The 18,353-nt window shown below is 44.5% G+C and overlaps 1 protein-coding gene across 9 annotated transcripts in view; it reads right to left on the bottom strand.

Annotated features, from left to right (window-relative positions):
- The window catches only part of LOC109899716 (regulating synaptic membrane exocytosis protein 1), an 81,112-nt gene that overhangs the window by 2,291 nt on the left and 60,468 nt on the right, over window positions 1–18,353 (bottom strand). The window contains exons 1-12 of one of the 9 annotated variants that reach the window (XM_031835708.1): window positions 14,452–15,708; window positions 13,906–13,983; window positions 13,225–13,290; window positions 12,838–12,903; window positions 3,875–3,990; window positions 3,608–3,732; window positions 1,414–1,577; window positions 1,120–1,331; window positions 820–973; window positions 500–612; window positions 301–402; window positions 22–161 (exon numbers count right to left, since the gene is read on the bottom strand). In XM_031835708.1, the coding sequence (XP_031691568.1) occupies window positions 22–161; window positions 301–402; window positions 500–612; window positions 820–973; window positions 1,120–1,331; window positions 1,414–1,577; window positions 3,608–3,732; window positions 3,875–3,990; window positions 12,838–12,903; window positions 13,225–13,290; window positions 13,906–13,983; window positions 14,452–14,666 (1,551 nt within the window). In that variant the 5' untranslated portion in view covers window positions 14,667–15,708. Of the gene's footprint in view, window positions 1–21; window positions 162–300; window positions 403–499; window positions 613–819; window positions 974–1,119; window positions 1,332–1,413; window positions 1,578–3,607; window positions 3,733–3,874; window positions 3,991–12,837; window positions 12,904–13,224; window positions 13,291–13,905; window positions 13,984–14,451; window positions 15,709–17,539; window positions 17,645–17,928; window positions 18,101–18,353 lie in introns of those variants that run through there. The other 8 variants (XM_031835709.1, XR_004211622.1, XR_004211623.1 and 5 more) reach the window with 8 other exon arrangements.

Raw genomic sequence — 18,353 nt, 5'->3', positions numbered from 1 at the left:
ACAGCTCCATGGATTTATTACCTGCAGGATCTTCCCCTGTGGGCTCTCTTCAAACAGCAGGGCCTGCTGGTACAGTGGCTCCAGGGTTTTACGTGCAATCTTGGTTTTCTTTTTGGCTTTACAGGCCCCGTTATCCAGCAGGTACACCTTGACATAGGGAGCTGCAGCGAGAGAGAGGTGGGGGGGGGGGGGGGGGGGGGGGGGGATGAGGGTATGGAGAACAAACACACTTATCTGTCTGTGTGTGGGTGGGTGGGTGAGTGTGGGCATTTGTGCTTTTGTGCTTTTTGTGTGTGGTACCTGGGAGTGATCTGGACCCTGGTTTGGGGTTAAGGCCACGTGCCCTGATCACCTCTACCTCCAGCTGGCCTTTTTTATCCATCATTCCAATTTGAACATCTCCTGTAAAACACACAATATATCTCATCCAGTTCTATGAATGTTTCATACCGCATGTAGTGTATTATGTCAGGTTACACAAGTCCTTTGTGTCACTCACCCATGGCAGGAGTGGCTAATGTTTGCCGGCCCACCAGTTGGGCGGGGCCAAGGCCATCCAGGAAATCACTAAACTGACTGTCAGCCCCCAGCCTCATCCCCGAGAAGATTAGACTGGAATACACACACACACACACACACACACACACACACACACACACACACACACACACACACACACACACACACACACACACACACACACACACACACACACACACACACTGGGTTTAGACTACTGAATAATGTTAGACTGGATAAGCATTGAGAATGACACCACCGCTACAGTCAAACAGACTGGGAGAGGCTAGAGATACTGACTTCCCCTCAGAGCTGTAGCTGTTCATGCTGCCGTCGGTGGAGTCTCTGCTGGCCTGGCGGGGGTACTCTACAGCCATACCCACCTCTGTACTCCGCTGGATCTGGATTTTGGTCTTTTTCTTGCCCTTCTTCTTGGTATCCACCCCCACTGCTTCTTATTGCACACACACACAGCAAACACACAGCAAACACACAGTAAACACACAACCATTGCATGAACAATACCAACAGGTTGTCAGGTGGGTGCTGGATCCAGGGCGTGTGTATGATCGTCTTGTTTTTGTGGTCAGTCCGTGTTACCTTTCTGGGAGGTGAGCTGTGAGGTGCTGCAGCTGCGTCTGGAGGGCAGGCCCACGATGGCCACCACCCGTTGGCTGAGGCTGGAGCGCCGCTTCTTGCCCCCGCCCAATGCTGTATCTGATTGGCTGCCGTCTGTGTGCTCAATGCCATAGATCTCACCGCTCACGCTGGTGCTCTTCAACATGCTCTGGCCTGACGCACGGACCGCCTTGCTACACATACAGACAGACAAATACATGTTGTAGACATTACTGCAACACACAGGAGTGTGTGTGTGTGTGTGGTTCTATTTACTTGAAGCGTCCCCGGGGTCTCTCTGACTGGATGGACATGTAGCTGGTACTACTGATGCGGGAGGCACTGCTGGTGCGAGAGATGGCTGACACGTCGCTGACATCACTGTCTGAAGACTTGCGGGATACATTCTCACAGCTGGTTCTCCTCTGGTCCTTATACAGCTAGAGAGAGAGAGAGGACGAGAAGATATATATATATATATACATGTTTTTAATGCCAATAAACTGAATTGTTTTGAATTGAGAAGGGGGGAGAGATGAGTGAGGGGTGAGAGAGGCAAGATTAAGATGGAGAGGGGAACAGAGAGAGATGGTGAGAGGGAAAGAGATATGGGACCCGAGAGAGAGAGGGACATAGAGAGATGGAGGGAGGGACAGAGATATGGGGAGCGAGAGAGAGAGGGACAGAGAGAGATGGTGAGAGGGACAGAGATATGGGGAATGAGAGAGAGACAGAGATATGGGAAATGAGAGAGGGACAGAGATATGGGGAATGAGAGAGGGACATAGATATGGGGAGCGAGAGAGAGGGACAGAGAGAGATGGTGAGAGGGACAGAGATATGGGGAATGAGAGAGGGACAGAGATGTGGGGAATGAGAGAGGGACAGAGATATGGGGAATGAGAGAGGGACAGAGATATGGGGAGCGAGAGAGAGGGACAGACACAAACACAAACACACCCTACAGAGCCCCAGGACAGAGCCCCAGGACAGCAGCACAATTAGACCCAACCAAATCATGAGAAAACAAAAAGATAATTACTTGACACATTGGAAAGAATTAACAAAAAACCAGAGCAAACTAGAATGCTATTTGGCCCTACACAGAGAGTACACAGCGGCAGAATACCTGACCACTGTGACTGACCCAAAATTAAGGAAAGCTTTGACTATGTACAGACTCAGTGAGCATAGCCTTGCTATTGAGAAAGGCCACCACAAAATGAGGTGGAAACTGAGCTACACTTCCTAACCTCCTGCACAATGTATGACCATATTAGAGAGACATATTTCCCTCAGATTACACAGATCCACAAAGAATTCGAAAACAAATCCAATTTTGAAAAACTCCCATATCTACTGGGTGAAATTCCACAGTGTGCCATCACAGCAGCAAGAGTTGTGACCTGTTGCCACGAGGAAAAAAGGCAACCAGTGAAGAACACACACCATGGTAAAATACAACCCCATATCTATGCTTGTTTATTTTATCTTGTCGTCCTTTACCATTTGTACAATGTTAATAAACACTGTGTATATATATATATATAATATGAGCATTTCGTAATGTCTTTATTGTTTTTGAAACTTCATGTATGTGTGATGTTTACTGTTAATTTTTATTGTTTATTTCACTTTAATATTCACTTTATATATTATCTACCTCACCTTGCGTTGGCAATGTTTAACACATTTTTCACATGCCAATAAAGCCCTTGAAGGAATTGATTGGGGGGTGAGCCGAGAGAGGAAGAGAGAAGGGTGAAGGGACAATAGATATGGGGAATGATAGAGGAAAGAGAAACTGAGATTGGTGAGGGACAGAGATTATAGGTAGCGAGATAGAAGGGACAGAGATATGGGGGCAAGAGAGAGTGTGGACAAGAGAGAGATAGTGAAGAGGGACAGAGCTATGGGGAATGAAGAGGGACAGAGATATGGGGTTAGTGAGGTAGGGACAGAGATATGGTGGGTGAATAGAGAGGGACAGGAGAGATGTAGAGGACAAGATTAGTGATCGGATAGAGAGGGACAGAGATATGGGGTGGGGCGAGAGAGAGAGGGACAGAGAGAGATGGTAGAGGGACAGATATATGGGGAATTGAGAGGGACGAGATATGGGGAAGTGACATAGAAGAGAGGGACCGATATATGGGTCGAGAGGGACAGAGAGAGAGATGTTGGAGAGGGACAGAGATATGGGGAATGAGAGAGGGACATAGAGAAATGGAGAGGGACAAAGATATAGAGACGAGAGAGAGAGGGACATAGAGAGATGGAGGGAGGGATAGGGAGCGAGAGAGAGGGACATAGATATGGGGGGTGAGAGAGAGAGATGGGGGAAGGACAGAGATATGGGGCGAGAGAGAGAGAGATAGAGAGAGAGAGAGAGAGAGAGAGAGAGAGAGGAACAGGAAGAGATGCAGAGGGAGAAAGACAGGGGCTTGACCTCTCGTGACAGGTGACTGACCTCGCGTTTGCTCTTAAGCGCCCTCTCCAGGTCCCTGACGGAAGTGGAGGGAGCAGCAGAACTGTAGGAATCCCTCTTCTGCACCTTCATCTGGAGCTGACGAACACGTTCCTCTGCTGCTAGAGCTACACATACACACACACACACACATACACACACACACACACACACACACACACACACACACAGGAATGAGTAAAAATAAGCACACACACATATCACGCACTCAGGTTTACAGAAAAAAATCAAGTCAAGAAAGCCACACACCTTGTTCTACGGGGCTGCTACTCTTGTCGGGGACCTGTGGGAGGTGTCTGACCCTGCGAGCTGCTGACGAGGACGTCACTGAGGAGGACAGAGACGCACCACCTTGGAGGGGGCCCCTGAGAGAGAGAGAGAGAGAGAGAGAGAGAGATGAAAGAGAGAGGATGAAAGAATGAGAGGGAGAGATACAACAAGGGGATGTATCGCTTCATGGAAATCCTGCAGCACAAACTATTCCATTCACTGCTGGACACAGAGTTTGTACACATACAGTGAGCTCCAAAAGTATTGGGACAGTGACAATTGTTTTTTTTTTCAGCTCTGTACTCCAGTACTTTGTATTTTAAACGATACAATGACTATGAGGTTAAAGTGCACTGTCAGCTTTAACTTGAGGGTATTTCAAATCATATCGGGTGAACCGTTAAGAAATTACAGCACTTCTTTTGACATTGTCCCTCCATTTTAGGGGACCAAAAGTATTGGGAAAAATGTACTTATGTGTATTAAAGTAGTAAAAAGTTATATATTTGGTCTCATATTCATGGCATGGAATGACTAGATCAAGCTTGTGACTCCTTGGTTGTGGATAATCCTGAATGAATTATGGATAATGAGGCACACAAATGTCATACCCCCGAGACATGCCAACCTCTCACCAATAATAACAGGGGAGTTTATCATATCTTGGGGATATGATATTTGTGCGTCTGTAACTCTCTCACTCATTATTCACAATATTATCATCCTTCCAGAAGATATAGTCCCGACACATCTAGGGTTCTACCCAAGCCGGCTTGTCGTTCGTTCTAACAGTTCGGTTGCCAGAGACGCGACCCTGTCGTTCAGTCTTTTTGTTCTGTATTTATGGACGTGGCCCGATCTAAATGTTCTACTGCCATACTGACTGGCAGTTGTTATCCCTTGCTAGCTAGCTAGCCAACGACAGCTAACGTACAGTCACGACAAACAGCAAGAACAACAAAGCAGCTGCATTTCCGTTTCTCTAAGATGTTCTCTAGTGACATTTATTTGGAGACATCCATTACAATGAGTTAATGAGGTGTGATTTCGCCTGACATTGAAAATGTGCTCTCTCGTCCGGACACTGTTGTTCAAAGGACCTAACCAAGACCACAGCTAACACAATCACTTCAACTGAAGCTGGAAAGACTGCCAAGTAGCTGCACATAGTTTTCAAGTGATATTTCTTTGTATATATATATCCATAAACATGATTCTCATTCATGATTTCGACTGGCTGAGAAACGCTGCCTGTCTGTCTCGTCTCGACTCGTTCATTACTATGGGACAGCTGGAGATCGAATTTGAATATTGAAACAATGTTGTACATATTCGGAGAGACAAACAGCAATGGTTGTACAAATCTCCGCTGTTGAAAACAAAATGTTAGTCTAAAAGAAATGTGAGATAATGTCAAGATACTTTTATAAATAGCCTGGCTGGGCAGATTAGACAGTGGATTGTGCAGTCAGATGGAACAGAGTAAATAGGCATTTTAACAACATAGATTTAGCCGGTGGTAACTTGTGGAATAGACACAAATCAGCATTCAGGATTAGACCCACCCATTGTATAAACATACACGACACATACACTTACACACACACAACCCACCACACATTGGCACAGCGCTGGAGGACAACGTCAAATAAATAGTGTGTCTGCATTAAAGGTAGTGGGATCACAGAGGAGGAAGGTAACAGCTCTCTCTCTCTCTCTCTCACTCTCTCAGACCACTCCTCCAGGGGGTCAGATGTGAGGGGTCAGAGGTCAGCACCTGTTTGTTGGGGTGAGCCCGGGAACCCCGGAGGTTCCCCTTACCGAGTGGCCGCAGGGGAGGGGATCGTCCTCGGGATGCCCTCAAGATGGAGGTGGGCTTATTCTTGGGACCCCCACACACACACCATACACACCGTGTACACACCGTGTACACACCATACACACCGTGTACACACCATACACACCGTGTACACACCGTGTACACCGTGTACACACCATACACACCGTGTACACACCATACACACCATACACACCGTGTACACACCGTCGCACAGCACAAAGCAGCATGCAAACAGGAAATAAAAGAACAGAATAGAGACAAAAAGAAAAGCAAAGGAAGGAAAGGATGGAAAACATGAAAAAACAAACATTGTCAAACATGTTGAAATCCGTACAGACACGTAAAAACACATCAGTGAATCCTGGTCCATGCTCTCATGCTAACGTCAGCATCACCATGCTAACCATGGGTTCAAATCAAATCAAATGTTATTGGTCACACACATCTTCAGCAGATGTTATTGCAGGTGCAGCGAAGTGCTTGTGTTCCTAGCTTCAACAGAACAGTAGTATCTAGCAGAACAGTAGTATCTAGCAGTGCAGTAGTATCTAGCAGAACAGTAGTATCTAGCAGTGCGTAGTAGTCTACAGAACAGAGCAGAACAGTAGTATCTAGCAGAACAGTAGTATCTAGCAGAACAGTAAGTATCTAGCAGAACAGTAGTATCTAGCAGACAGTAGTATCTAGCAGAACAGTAGTACTAGCAGAACAGTAGTATCTAGCAGAACAGTAGTATCTAGCAGTGACAGTAGTATCTAGCAGAGCAGTAGTATCTAGCAGAACAGTAGTATCTAGCAAGACAGTAGTATCTAGCAGAACAGTAGTATCTAGCAGTGCAGTAGTATCTAGCAGAACAGTAGTATCTAGAAGAACAGTAGTATCTAGCAGAACAGTAGTATCTAGCAGAACAGTAGTATCTAGCAGAACAGTAGTATCTAGCAGAACAGTAGTATCTAGCAGAACAGTAGTATCTAGCAGAACAGTAGTATCTAGCAGAACAGTAGTATCTAGCAGAACAGTAGTATCTAGCAGTGCAGTAGTATCTAGCAGAACAGTAGTATCTAGCAGAACAGTAGTATCTAGCAAGAACAGTAGTACTAGCAGCAACAGTAGTATCTAGCTTGCAGTAGTATCTAGCAGAACAGTAGTATCTAGGCCGTAGCAGTAGTATCTTAGCATGAACAGTAGGATCTAGCAGAACAGTAGTACTAGCAGAACATTAGTATCTAGCATGAACAGTAGTATCTAGCAAATGCAGTAGTATCTAGCAGAACCGTAGGTATCTAGGCAGAAGTGCAGTAAGTATCTAGCAGAACAGTAGGTATCTAGCAGAACATAGTAGAATAGCAGAAGCAGTAGTATCATAGCAGTGCAGTAAAGTAATCTAGCAGAACAGTAGTATCCTAGCAGAACAGTAGTATCTAGCAGGCAACAGTTAAAGGATCTAGCAGAACAGTAGTATCTAGCATGACAGTAGTATCTAGCAGGAACAGTAAGTATCTAGCAGTGAAGCTAAGTATCTAGCAGAACAGTAAGTATACTAGCAGAACAGTAGTGAGCTTAGCCAGAACAAGTAGTAGCTAGCAAACAGTAGTATCTAGCAGTGCAGTAGTAATAGACTGTATCTAGCAGAACAGTTAGTATCTAGCAGAACAGTAGTATCTAGCAGAACAGTAGTATCTAGCAGAACAGTAAGTATCTAGCAGAACAGTAGTATTCTATCATGAACAGTAGTAATCAGCAGTGAACAGTAGTATCTTAGCAGAACAGTAGTATCTAGCAGAACAGTAGTATCTACAGAACAGTAGTGATCTAAGAAGCAGAACAGTTAGTATCTCAGCAGGAACGTAGTATCTAGCAGTGCAGTAAGCTATCTACAGAACAGTAGTAATCTAGCAGAACATAGTATCTAGACAGGAACATAGTATCTAGCAGAACAGTTAGTATCGTAGCAGAACAGTAGTATCCGAGCAGTGAACAGTAGTATCTTAGCAGAACCAGTAGTAAATCGAGCAGTGAACAGTAGTAATCTAGCAGAACAGTAAGTTATCTAGCAGAACATTAGTATCTAGTCCGCCAAAAACAGTAGTAATCTAGCACAGTAAGCAGTAGTATCGAGCAGAACAGTAGTATCGAGCAGTGAAAGTAAGTAATCTAGCAGAACAGTAGTATCTAGCAGGAACATAGTATCTAGCAGAACAGTAGTATCTAGCAGAACAGTAGTATCTAGCAGAACAGTAGTATCTAGCAGAACAGTAGTATCTAGCAGAAAGTAGTATCTAGCAGAACAGTAGTATCTAGCAGACAGTAGTATCTAGCAGTGCAGTAGTATCTAGCAGAACAGTAGTATCTAGCAGAACAGTAGTAATCTAGCAGAACAGTAGTATCTAGCAGAACAGTAGTAATCTAGCAGTGAACAGTAGTATCTAGCAGAACAGTAGTATCTAGCAGAACAGTAGTATCTAGCAGAACATAGTATCTAGCAGAACAGTAGTATCTAGCAGAACAGTATATCTAGCAGAACAGTAGTATCTAGCAGAACAGTAGTATCTATGCAGTGCAGTAGTATCTAGCAGAACAGTAGTATCTAGCAGAACAGTAGTATCTAGCAGTGACAGTAGTACTAGCAGAACAGTAGTATCTAGCAGAACAGTAGTATCTAGCAGAACAGTAGTATCTAGCAGAACAGTAAGTATCTAGCAGAACAGTAGTATCTAGCAGAACAGTAGTATCTAGCAGTGCAGTAGTATCTAGCAGAACAGTAGTATCTAGCAGAACAGTAGTATCTAGCAGAACAGTAGTATCTAGCAGAACAGTAGTATCTAGCAGTGCAGTAGTATCTAGCAGTGCAGTAGTATCTAGCAGTGCAGTAGTATCTAGCAGTGCAGTAGTATCTAGCAGTGCAGTAGTATCTAGCAGTGCAGTAGTATCTAGCAGAGCAGTAGTATCTAGCAGTGCAGTAGTATCTAGCAGTGCAGTAGTATCTAGCAGAACAGTAGTATCTAGCAGTGCAGTAGTATCTAGCAGTGCAGTAGTATCTAGTAGAACAGTAGTATCTAGCAGAACAGTAGTATCTAGCAGAACAGTAGTATCTAGCAGTGCAGTAGTATCTAGCAGAACAGTAGTATCTAGCAGTGCAGTAGTATCTAGCAGTGCAGTAGTATCTAGCAGTGCAGTAGTATCTAGCAGTGCAGTAGTATCTAGCAGAACAGTAGTATCTAGCAGAACAGTAGTATCTAGCAGAACAGTAGTATCTAGCAGAACAGTAGTATCTAGCAGTGCAGTAGTATCTAGCAGAACAGTAGTATCTAGCAGTGCAGTAGTATCTAGCAGTAGTATCTAGCAGTGCAGTAGTATCTAGCAGTGCAGTAGTATCTAGCAGAACAGTAGTATCTAGCAGTGCAGTAGTATCTAGCAGTGCAGTAGTATCTAGCAGTGCAGTAGTATCTAGCAGAACAGTAGTATCTAGCAGTGCAGTAGTATCTAGCAGTGCAGTAGTATCTAGTAGAACAGTAGTATCTAGCAGAACAGTAGTATCTAGCAGAACAGTAGTATCTAGCAGTGCAGTAGTATCTAGCAGAACAGTAGTATCTAGCAGTGCAGTAGTATCTAGCAGTGCAGTAGTATCTAGCAGTGCAGTAGTATCTAGCAGTGCAGTAGTATCTAGCAGTGCAGTAGTATCTAGCAGAACAGTAGTATCTAGCAGAACAGTAGTATCTAGCAGAACAGTAGTATCTAGCAGAACAGTAGTATCTAGCAGTGCAGTAGTATCTAGCAGAACAGTAGTATCTAGCAGTGCAGTAGTATCTAGCAGTGCAGTAGTATCTAGCAGAACAGTAGTATCTAGCAGAACAGTAGTATCTAGCAGTGCAGTAGTATCTAGCAGAACAGTAGTATCTAGCAGTGCAGTAGTATCTAGCAGAACAGTAGTATCTAGCAGTGCAGTAGTATCTAGCAGAACAGTAGTATCTAGCAGTGCAGTAGTATCTAGCAGTGCAGTAGTATCTAGCAGTGCAGTAGTATCTAGCAGAACAGTAGTATCTAGCAGTGCAGTAGTATCTAGCAGTGCAGTAGTATCTAGCAGTGCAGTAGTATCTAGCAGAACAGTAGTATCTAGCAGAACAGTAGTATCTAGCAGTGCAGTAGTATCTAGCAGAACAGTAGTATCTAGCAGAACAGTAGTATCAGTAGTTCACAACAAATCTAAAAGTAAAATAATGGAATTAAGGAATATTTCAATATTAGATTGAGTAATGTGGCTTTGACTAAAATACAGTAGAATAGAGTACAGTATATATATATATATGCACTGTTGCGTCTTCTCCACCACACTGTCTGTGTGGGTGGACCATTTCAGATCGTCAGTGATGTGTACGCCAATGAATATCAAGCATTCCACCTTCTCCACTGCGGACCCGTCGATGTGGATAGGGGCGTGGTCCCTCTGGTGTTTCCTGAAGTCCACGATCAGCTCCTTGTTTTGTTGACGTTGAGTTAGAGGTTAATTTCCTGACAGGTTATTCTCCCAGGGCCCTCACCTCCCTGTAGACTGTCTGGTCATTTTTGGTAATCAGGCCTACTACTGTTGTGTCGTCTGCAAACTTGATGATTGAGTTGGAGGCGTGCGTGGCCACGCAGTCAAGGGTGAACAGGGAGTACAGGAGGGTGCTAAGCACGCACACTTGTGGGGCCGCTGGGTCAGCGGAAGTGGAGGTGTTGTTTCCTACTTTCACCACCTGGGGGTGGCCAGTCAGGAAGTCCAGGACCCTGTGGCACAAGGCGGGGTTCAGACCCAGGGCCTCAAACTTAATGATGAGCTTGGAGGGTACTCTGTTGTTGAATGCTGAGCTATAGTCAATGAATAGCATTCTTACATAAGTATTCCTCTTGTCCAGATGGGATAGGGCAGAGTGCAGTGCGATGGCGATTGCATCATCTCTGCACCTATTAGGGCGAATTGAAGTGGGTCTAGGGTGTCAGGTAAGGTAGAGGTGATATGATCCTTAACTAGCCTCTCAAAGCACTTCACGAGTGCTACAGGGCGATAGTCATTTAGTTCAGTTACCTTTGCTTTCAGTACAGGGTACAGGAACAATGGTGGACATCTTGAAGCAGACTGGGATAGGGAGAGATTGAATATGTCCGAAAACACTCCTGCTAGCTGGTCTGCGCATGCTCTGAGGACGCGGCTATGGATGCCGTCTGGGCCGGAAACCTTGGGAGGGTTATCACGCTTAAATGTCTTACTCGCGTCGGCCACGGAGATGTAGAGCTCACAGTCATTGGTAGCGGGCCGTGTCGGTGGCATTGTGTTATCCTCAAAGTGGGCAAAGTACGTGTTTAGCTTGTCCGGAAGCAAGATAACGGCGTCCGCGACGTGGCTGGTTTTCCCGTTGTAGTCTGTGATTGTCTGCAGACCCTGCCAAATAAGTCTTGTGTCTGAGCTGTTGAATTGGGGTTGGAACTGGTTCAGGGAAGTGAACCAAAAACCGTAAAATAATGACATTTTTCAAGGAACCGAACCAGACCTGAGAACGAAGGGGATCTATACTGTTCCAGAACAGAACCATTATTGAAAAGCATGGGAACCGGTTAACAATCCCCCCACACAAAAAAAATGCAACAAAGCGCCTATGCAAATTAGAGAACAAGAAGATTGACTTTTTCAATGCTAGTTAAGAATACTATAGTTTCACATTGGAGTCATTAACTACAAAAAGGTAAACCCGTGTTTTTGTTTTAATAACTGGTGCTGCTCTGCACACACAAGCTTGTTGTCTAGCGAGATTATTAGGTAGCTCTGGTCTCGCTCTCGAAAACTCTAGGCACCATTCCGTGTAATGTAATGTAAAACGGAGAGTCATGATCAAGGGCTCTGGTCCAACACTAGTTCAGTCAATCCGTTGAAGTTGAAAGACATTTAAAGTTCCTTCATAGAAGCCACTCCTCCGTAGGTATAAATCTGTGGGCCTAATTCAGATAATGCATGTCATAAAAACAAGATGCCCAGCATTATCCTCACCAGCAAAAACAATGTTACACCCAACACTACACTTGTCTGTCCAATGCATGTACATAGTTTGCCTGCTCCATAGCATAGCATATCCATTGGTGAAGTAATTTAATGTCGAGCTAAATAAATAAAAATATATATATGTATATTTAAGAGGTTTAAAAAGGAACAGAAATAACAAAATAAACTGTAACTTATTTCGGTTCAAACCGGTTCAGAGTTTCTGTTCTGGATGAAATGATTAGGAAAAGAAATTGGTTTCAACCCCTGATGCTAACCACTGCAGTACAGTACAGGCACAGTGTTACGATTAACTAGGAGTGGTGGGTGGAATCAGGCGCAGAGAGCAGGGTTCTGTCGTTTGTCAAATTTATTTCACCGGTGCAACAAAACGATCACGCCAACACACAGGGCGCATATAAGTTGCTAGTCCAAAACAACAGGACAAAATAGACCGGAGAATAAAGACACGAAAATAAATCACACCATCAAACACAGAGTAACAATTAACAAGCCCACACAAATACCCAGCGGGCCTAGTGCCCTTAAATACCCTACAAACAAACCCTAATACAAAACAGGTGTACCCAATTAACCAATAACCAAAACAAACGGAAAGGGAATCGATGGCAGCTGATAGGCCGGCGACGACGACCGCCGAGCCCCGCCCGAACAGGAAGAGGCACCCTCTTCGGCGAGGTTCGTGACACACAGGTGACAAACCTCTTAAAAGTAATAGATAATTACCAAATCAAAGTTTAAATAGTGGTACAGTGGATGAACTGGTGAACAGAAAAGAGGTAGACCCCCACTCTAGGATCAGTTGACCAGCAAACCTAAATTGTTATGGGGGAAAACTGATCTTAGATGTCTATGGGGAACTTCATCCTACTCTGGGAACTCATGAGATGGGACAGTCTATGATGGCAGGATGAAACCCACAATGAGATTCACATATTCAACTCAAGCTTTCACTTTAATCCTGTACTGGTGTGAATGGGAGATTTTTAGGAAAGTTTAAGGATTGGGCCGGAAGTGATGATGTTGAAACACAAAAATCTGGGTATATGTTATGGTTGGCCACCTTACCTGTCTCTGCCAGGGAGCTTCTTTCCTAGAGTGTGACAGGTTGATGAGTCCTGGGTCCGAGTTTGCCTGGGAAATTGGGGGATGAGTGGAAAACAGAAAGAATCGGATGGAGGGATGAATACATGAATGGAGTATGGGAGAGGGGTAAACAGCTGGGGTAAGTGAGAGAAGTCTGATTCTCTATTCGTAATGAATCAGACAGCCTTATGCTCTACAGAAGCCAGCTGAGATATGGATTTGATGTAGCTGCCTCTGTGTTGTCAATACACAACAATGGAATATGGAACAAAGATCATGAAGAAGCATCACACTCTCATGCATTCTTTGAACAAGTACTGTGTGTGGGTGTGTGTGTGTGTGTGTGTGTGTGTGTGTGTGTGTGTGTACCTCTTCTTTGCACTGAGGTGGTTTTCTGTCTCTTGTCTAGGAACTAGACGCTCCATCATCCATCTGCTTCATACACACCACAAACATGAAGGTGATGGGATGACATGACGAGAAACACAGACACACGTACACAGACAGACACAAACACACCGCTTGTGACTTACATAGATTTAAACTCAACTTTGAATCCTGAATTATGTGTCTTTTGTTATGAATATGAAAGACAAACAGTGATAATGAGAAAAGCTCAGTTGGCATGCAATAAACAGACAAAAGCTTCTGAAATCCCTCAATTCATAGACTACAACTCCACAAGCGAAAAGCAAAACAGCACAGCCATTCTTCATGAGAAGATAGAGGCTGCAAGGATTTTAGAACACAACGTTTACACGGGAGAATGCTAGAACACAAACTAGATTGTAGAACACAACCTAAAGACTGTTACATTCTAGAATCCAAACTACAAGCCACAGTGATTCTAAAGAACAAATTAGAGCCACCAGAATCTACACCAAAATACCCTGAAAATAGTCCCATTGAACAAAATTATTGATTGGGATACGTTTAGGGTTAGAGGTTAGCTAGCTATTACACTGTGTGTTGGGGTTTAGTACAGGTGTGGGGGTTAAGGTTGGGGTCAACTGCTAACAGGGGGGATGGGGCCGGATGGGAAGGGGGTACCTGTCGTCTTCTGGGGAGGCGTGTTGGATTAGAATCCTGGGGCTGGCGGGGCGTCTGCGGGGCAGAGACTGGGAGCAGCTGAGACCCGCAGCACCCCGGTGGACACACAGAGAAACACATGATCACCTGCACTCTCATAGGGGCTTTATCGTGTTCATGGGTCTATCATATGTCCGAGTCCCAGTTTAAGGCTGTTATCACAAAAAAGGGACCCTCTCTTTATGTCCTCTCATAAAGTAGCTATGTACAAACACTCACTGCATGAGACCCCCCCCCCTCCCCCACCACCACACACACACACACACACACACACACACACACACACACACACACACACACACACACACACACACACACACACACAGATACACACGCACGCACGCACACACACACACACACACACACACACACACACACACACACACACACACACACACACACACACACACACACACACACACACACACACACACACACACACACACACACACACACACACACACTAAAAGAGTGTAGAGTGCAGAGTTCAAGTCAGTGGGCTGGTACCTTTTGGGCTCTGGTGAAGGAACACTATGGTTCCTTTCTGGGTTCAGACAGTTGGTGCTAGCGCTCCTAGTCTTAACCCTGTCAAGAGAAGGCTGTAGATCACTAGCCCAATAACATGCCATCCAATGCAGGAGAGGAGAAAACAGGATAGGAGGAGATGCAGAAAAAAAGAAGAGAAAAATGGAAAAGAAAGAAATGTTAGAAACCCAAATCATAAAGGACGTGCTAGTCTGAACCTAGTTTCGAGTGATTAGGTGATTGACTACAGTCATGGCAATGCAAGATGTTGTCAGATTTTAAGGTAGTCAGGTTGTCTCGGAGACCTGTTCTCCGGTTCTCAGAACAGTCCTTGACCATGGTATGAGGGCTAAAGGTCTGTCTGTCTGTCAGTCTCTGTGTGTGTGTGTGTGTGTGCGTGTGTGTGTGTGTGTGTGTGTGTGTCTGTGTCTGTGTCTGTGTCTGTGTCTGTGTCTGTGTCTGTGTCTGTGTCTGTGTCTGTGTCTGTGTCTGTGTCTGTGTGTGTGTGCCTTACCTAATGGTGATCTTGTCTGTAAACCTGAGAACTCGTTGTGTGAAAGAGCGGCATGTTGCCGTGACAACACTGGAGCGCACCATTGAGCTAGTCTTTAGACATGCAGGCAGCGTGGAACTTCACTCAAGACCATTTTTTTAAAATCGAAACAAAAGCATGTTATTAAAACACAACAAAAAATCAACTTAACTTCAAACAAACAAAGGCCAAGAGTGGGTAAGGATGTGTCTGGTAGCCTACAACTGTGGACAATACTCCCATGGGCAAGATTGCAACAACTGTTCATGAAGTGCATATTGGACTACTTTCAGTACCGGCTCCAAGTGAATTGATAGAATTCATCCAAGGATATCAGTAAGACCAGGATACAGTATCTGTACTGCAACATTGGTATGAAGTCACTCAAGTGATATTACCTCCTGAATATCAAACTACAGAAGTATAACGTACCACAACAACACTAACTTACAAGATAATTGTGTGTGTACATGGGGGGAGAGACGGGGTAGAAAGTTTGGAGGGGAACGACTTTCCAACACAGCCACGCTCTCTTCTTCCACATACCTGTAAATGTCCTTGTGGATGCTGTTGACTAAGAGAGCGGGAAGAGTGTTACTGTGTCTAGAAGCAGTGGTGGAAAAAGTACCCAATTGTCATACTTGAGTAAAAGTAAAGATACCTTAACAGAAAATGACTCAAGTAAAAGTTGAAAGTCACCAAGTAAAATATTACTTGAGTAAAAGTCTAAAAGAATTTGGTTTTAAATATACTTATGTATCAAAATTAAATGTAATTGCTCAAATACACTTAAGTATCAAAAGTAAAAGTATAAATCCTTTCAAATTCCTTTATATTAAGCAAATCATTTGAATTTCGGATAACCAGGGGAACATCCCAACACTCAGACGTAATTTACAAACAAAGGATTTGGGTTTCGCTGGTCCGTGAATCCGCCAGATTAGAGGCAGCAGGGATGACGAGGGTATGTTCTCTTGATTAGTGCATGAATTGGACCATTTTCCTGTCCTGCTAAGCATTCAAAATGTAACGAGCGCTTGTGGGTGTCAGGAAAAATGTATGGAGTAAAAAGTACATCATTTTCTATAGAAATGTAGTGAAGTAAAAGTAAAAGTTGTCAAAAATATAAATAGTGAAGTACAGATACCCAAAACATTGACTTAAGTAGTACATTAAAGTATTTTTAATGAAGTACTTTACACCACTGTCTAGAAGACCTCCTGAGGTGTGATGTGTGTGTGCATGCAGGAGATGGAGATAGAAAAAGGGGAAGGAGGAAGATGGATTAACAGAATGGAAATACAATTCCCAAACTACTGCTAAACAAAGACAAGGACAGCAGCATGCCAGCCATGTGGAAGCATGTATGCCAGCCTTTGCCAGTCTCTTCCAGCCATGTACCAGCCAGGCTTTGCCACTTACCTCTATGGGTGGGCTCACTGGGACAGTATTGCACCTTTGTCCAATATAATGGATCTGGTAATGCACTGAACTAGTGTCAAAAAGTGCCCTCTAGTGCTCGAGGCACATTATTACAACCATGAACTGTAGCTACATGACGCTAACTCTGAATAACTAGCTACCCCTCAGGCATTGGCCAGGGTCAGCAGAGGCTATGTGCGGTCAGCGGTGGACAGTCCCAGTGTTGACGTCTGATCGGGTGTATGTTGTGTCACTGTCACATGGGATAGGATGGACACACTGAAATCGCATGTCAATTGCTCTCTCACACACATTATGACAGAATAAGAAGCATTTAGATCAAGGGTGAAGTCATGTAAGAAATCTCCACACATCTATATGCAGTTCCAAAATCTATGGAAAAAGACAAGGACCACTTAAGATGAAGCGTCATAAGGACGCTGAGAATGAGGATTATGATAATACCTAATACAAAAAATAATACATGTCCTGACTCCTGTTTACCTTTTAGTGTGTAGGCACTCTGCACTTTTGCCCCGCATTGATTGGTGGATCAAGATGACCTCACTGTGGTTACCATGGGGATGGATGACACATGAGGAAATAAACAACGGAAGCCAAACCGGAGGACAGAGAAAGAACATAGATACAAAGCTGAGCCAGCGGAGAACAATGGGACAGGTAGAAGTTGCCCCTAACCACAGATCTAGGATCAGATGATTCTATCCCATATTCTAACCCTAACCATTACAGGGGATGAACAAATCTGACCCGGTATCAGTGGTTAAGGGCAACTTCTACCTACTCCGACAGGTACACATATGACAGCAAGAGATGCTACGACGCCTTATAACTCTTACTAAACTTTTGTCTCATGGCTATAACTTCATTGTTCTGAGAGTCTGAATCAGCAAACAACTGAGAACAACAAACACGTGAGCAGCCATATCCAAACATAATCCTGACTATTCGTTGTGCTGAATCACAGAAAGGAAGAGAGCAGAAGACAAAGGAAGAAATACAACTAAAGGACCTTTTGAACTGGAAAAGACAAAAGGGAAAAAAAGAATCCAGGGCCACCCGATTGTACACACACGGACACACACACACACACACCTGTCATCTACATAGTCCTGCTCCTGGTAGTGTCCTCTGGCAGAGTCGTAGTAGCGGGTGGGAGAACTAGACCTCCTACTATGGTGGATCTCATCATCCAAACTCCTGACACAGATGAGGGTTGAGAAAGATATGGAGATGAGGAAGAGGGCGAGAGTGCAGAAGAGAGAAGAGGTGGGGGGGGGGAGGGAGAAATAGAGAACAAGCCTTTTAGCTGTGGTAACAGTGTATGTGTTGGCTGTGTTGCCAGTGACAGTAAGAGCAATATTGGCAGCATTACTTATTCTGGGTCACAAAGGCCGAAACACAAACTTGTCCCTGAAGTTCTCTCCTCAACCCTCTCTCTTCAACAACACCCCATCTCCCCCTGTCCTTTCCACTCCCCTCACCTCTGGGTGGGGACGTTGGTGGGTCGTGATCGGCCCCTGCCCTGTTCCTCTCTGTGAGGGGAGACAGATCGAGAGCGATGCTGGGGTGTCCTCTGCTGCTCCGGCACCTCCAGAGTGGTGGCGTGGGGAACCCTCTGCTGCCTCTCCCTCTCCCGCGAGCCTCTTTCGGCTGCTACACAACACACACACAGCCACCGGGGGAGAGAAGCATTGTTCATAAAAGCAAAACATACATACTGTACTGTCCCAAGCTGGCACAATTTTAGCCCTCAGCTCTAATATGACAATACTGATACAAACTACTCATTCCAGTTGAACCCAAGGATACACAGTGTTCCTGCTTTACCAAACAACCTCCTCCTGTGAGCTTCTAATGTTCAGCTTGCATAAAGAAGTAATGACCTGCCTGATCCTGAAACAGTGAA

The sequence above is a fragment of the Oncorhynchus kisutch genome, linkage group LG11 (assembly GCF_002021735.2).
Source record: "Oncorhynchus kisutch isolate 150728-3 linkage group LG11, Okis_V2, whole genome shotgun sequence".
Lineage (NCBI taxonomy): Eukaryota > Metazoa > Chordata > Actinopteri > Salmoniformes > Salmonidae > Oncorhynchus > Oncorhynchus kisutch.
Note: the sequence above shows the minus strand (reverse complement) of the source record. Positions and strands in the feature narration are given on the sequence as shown.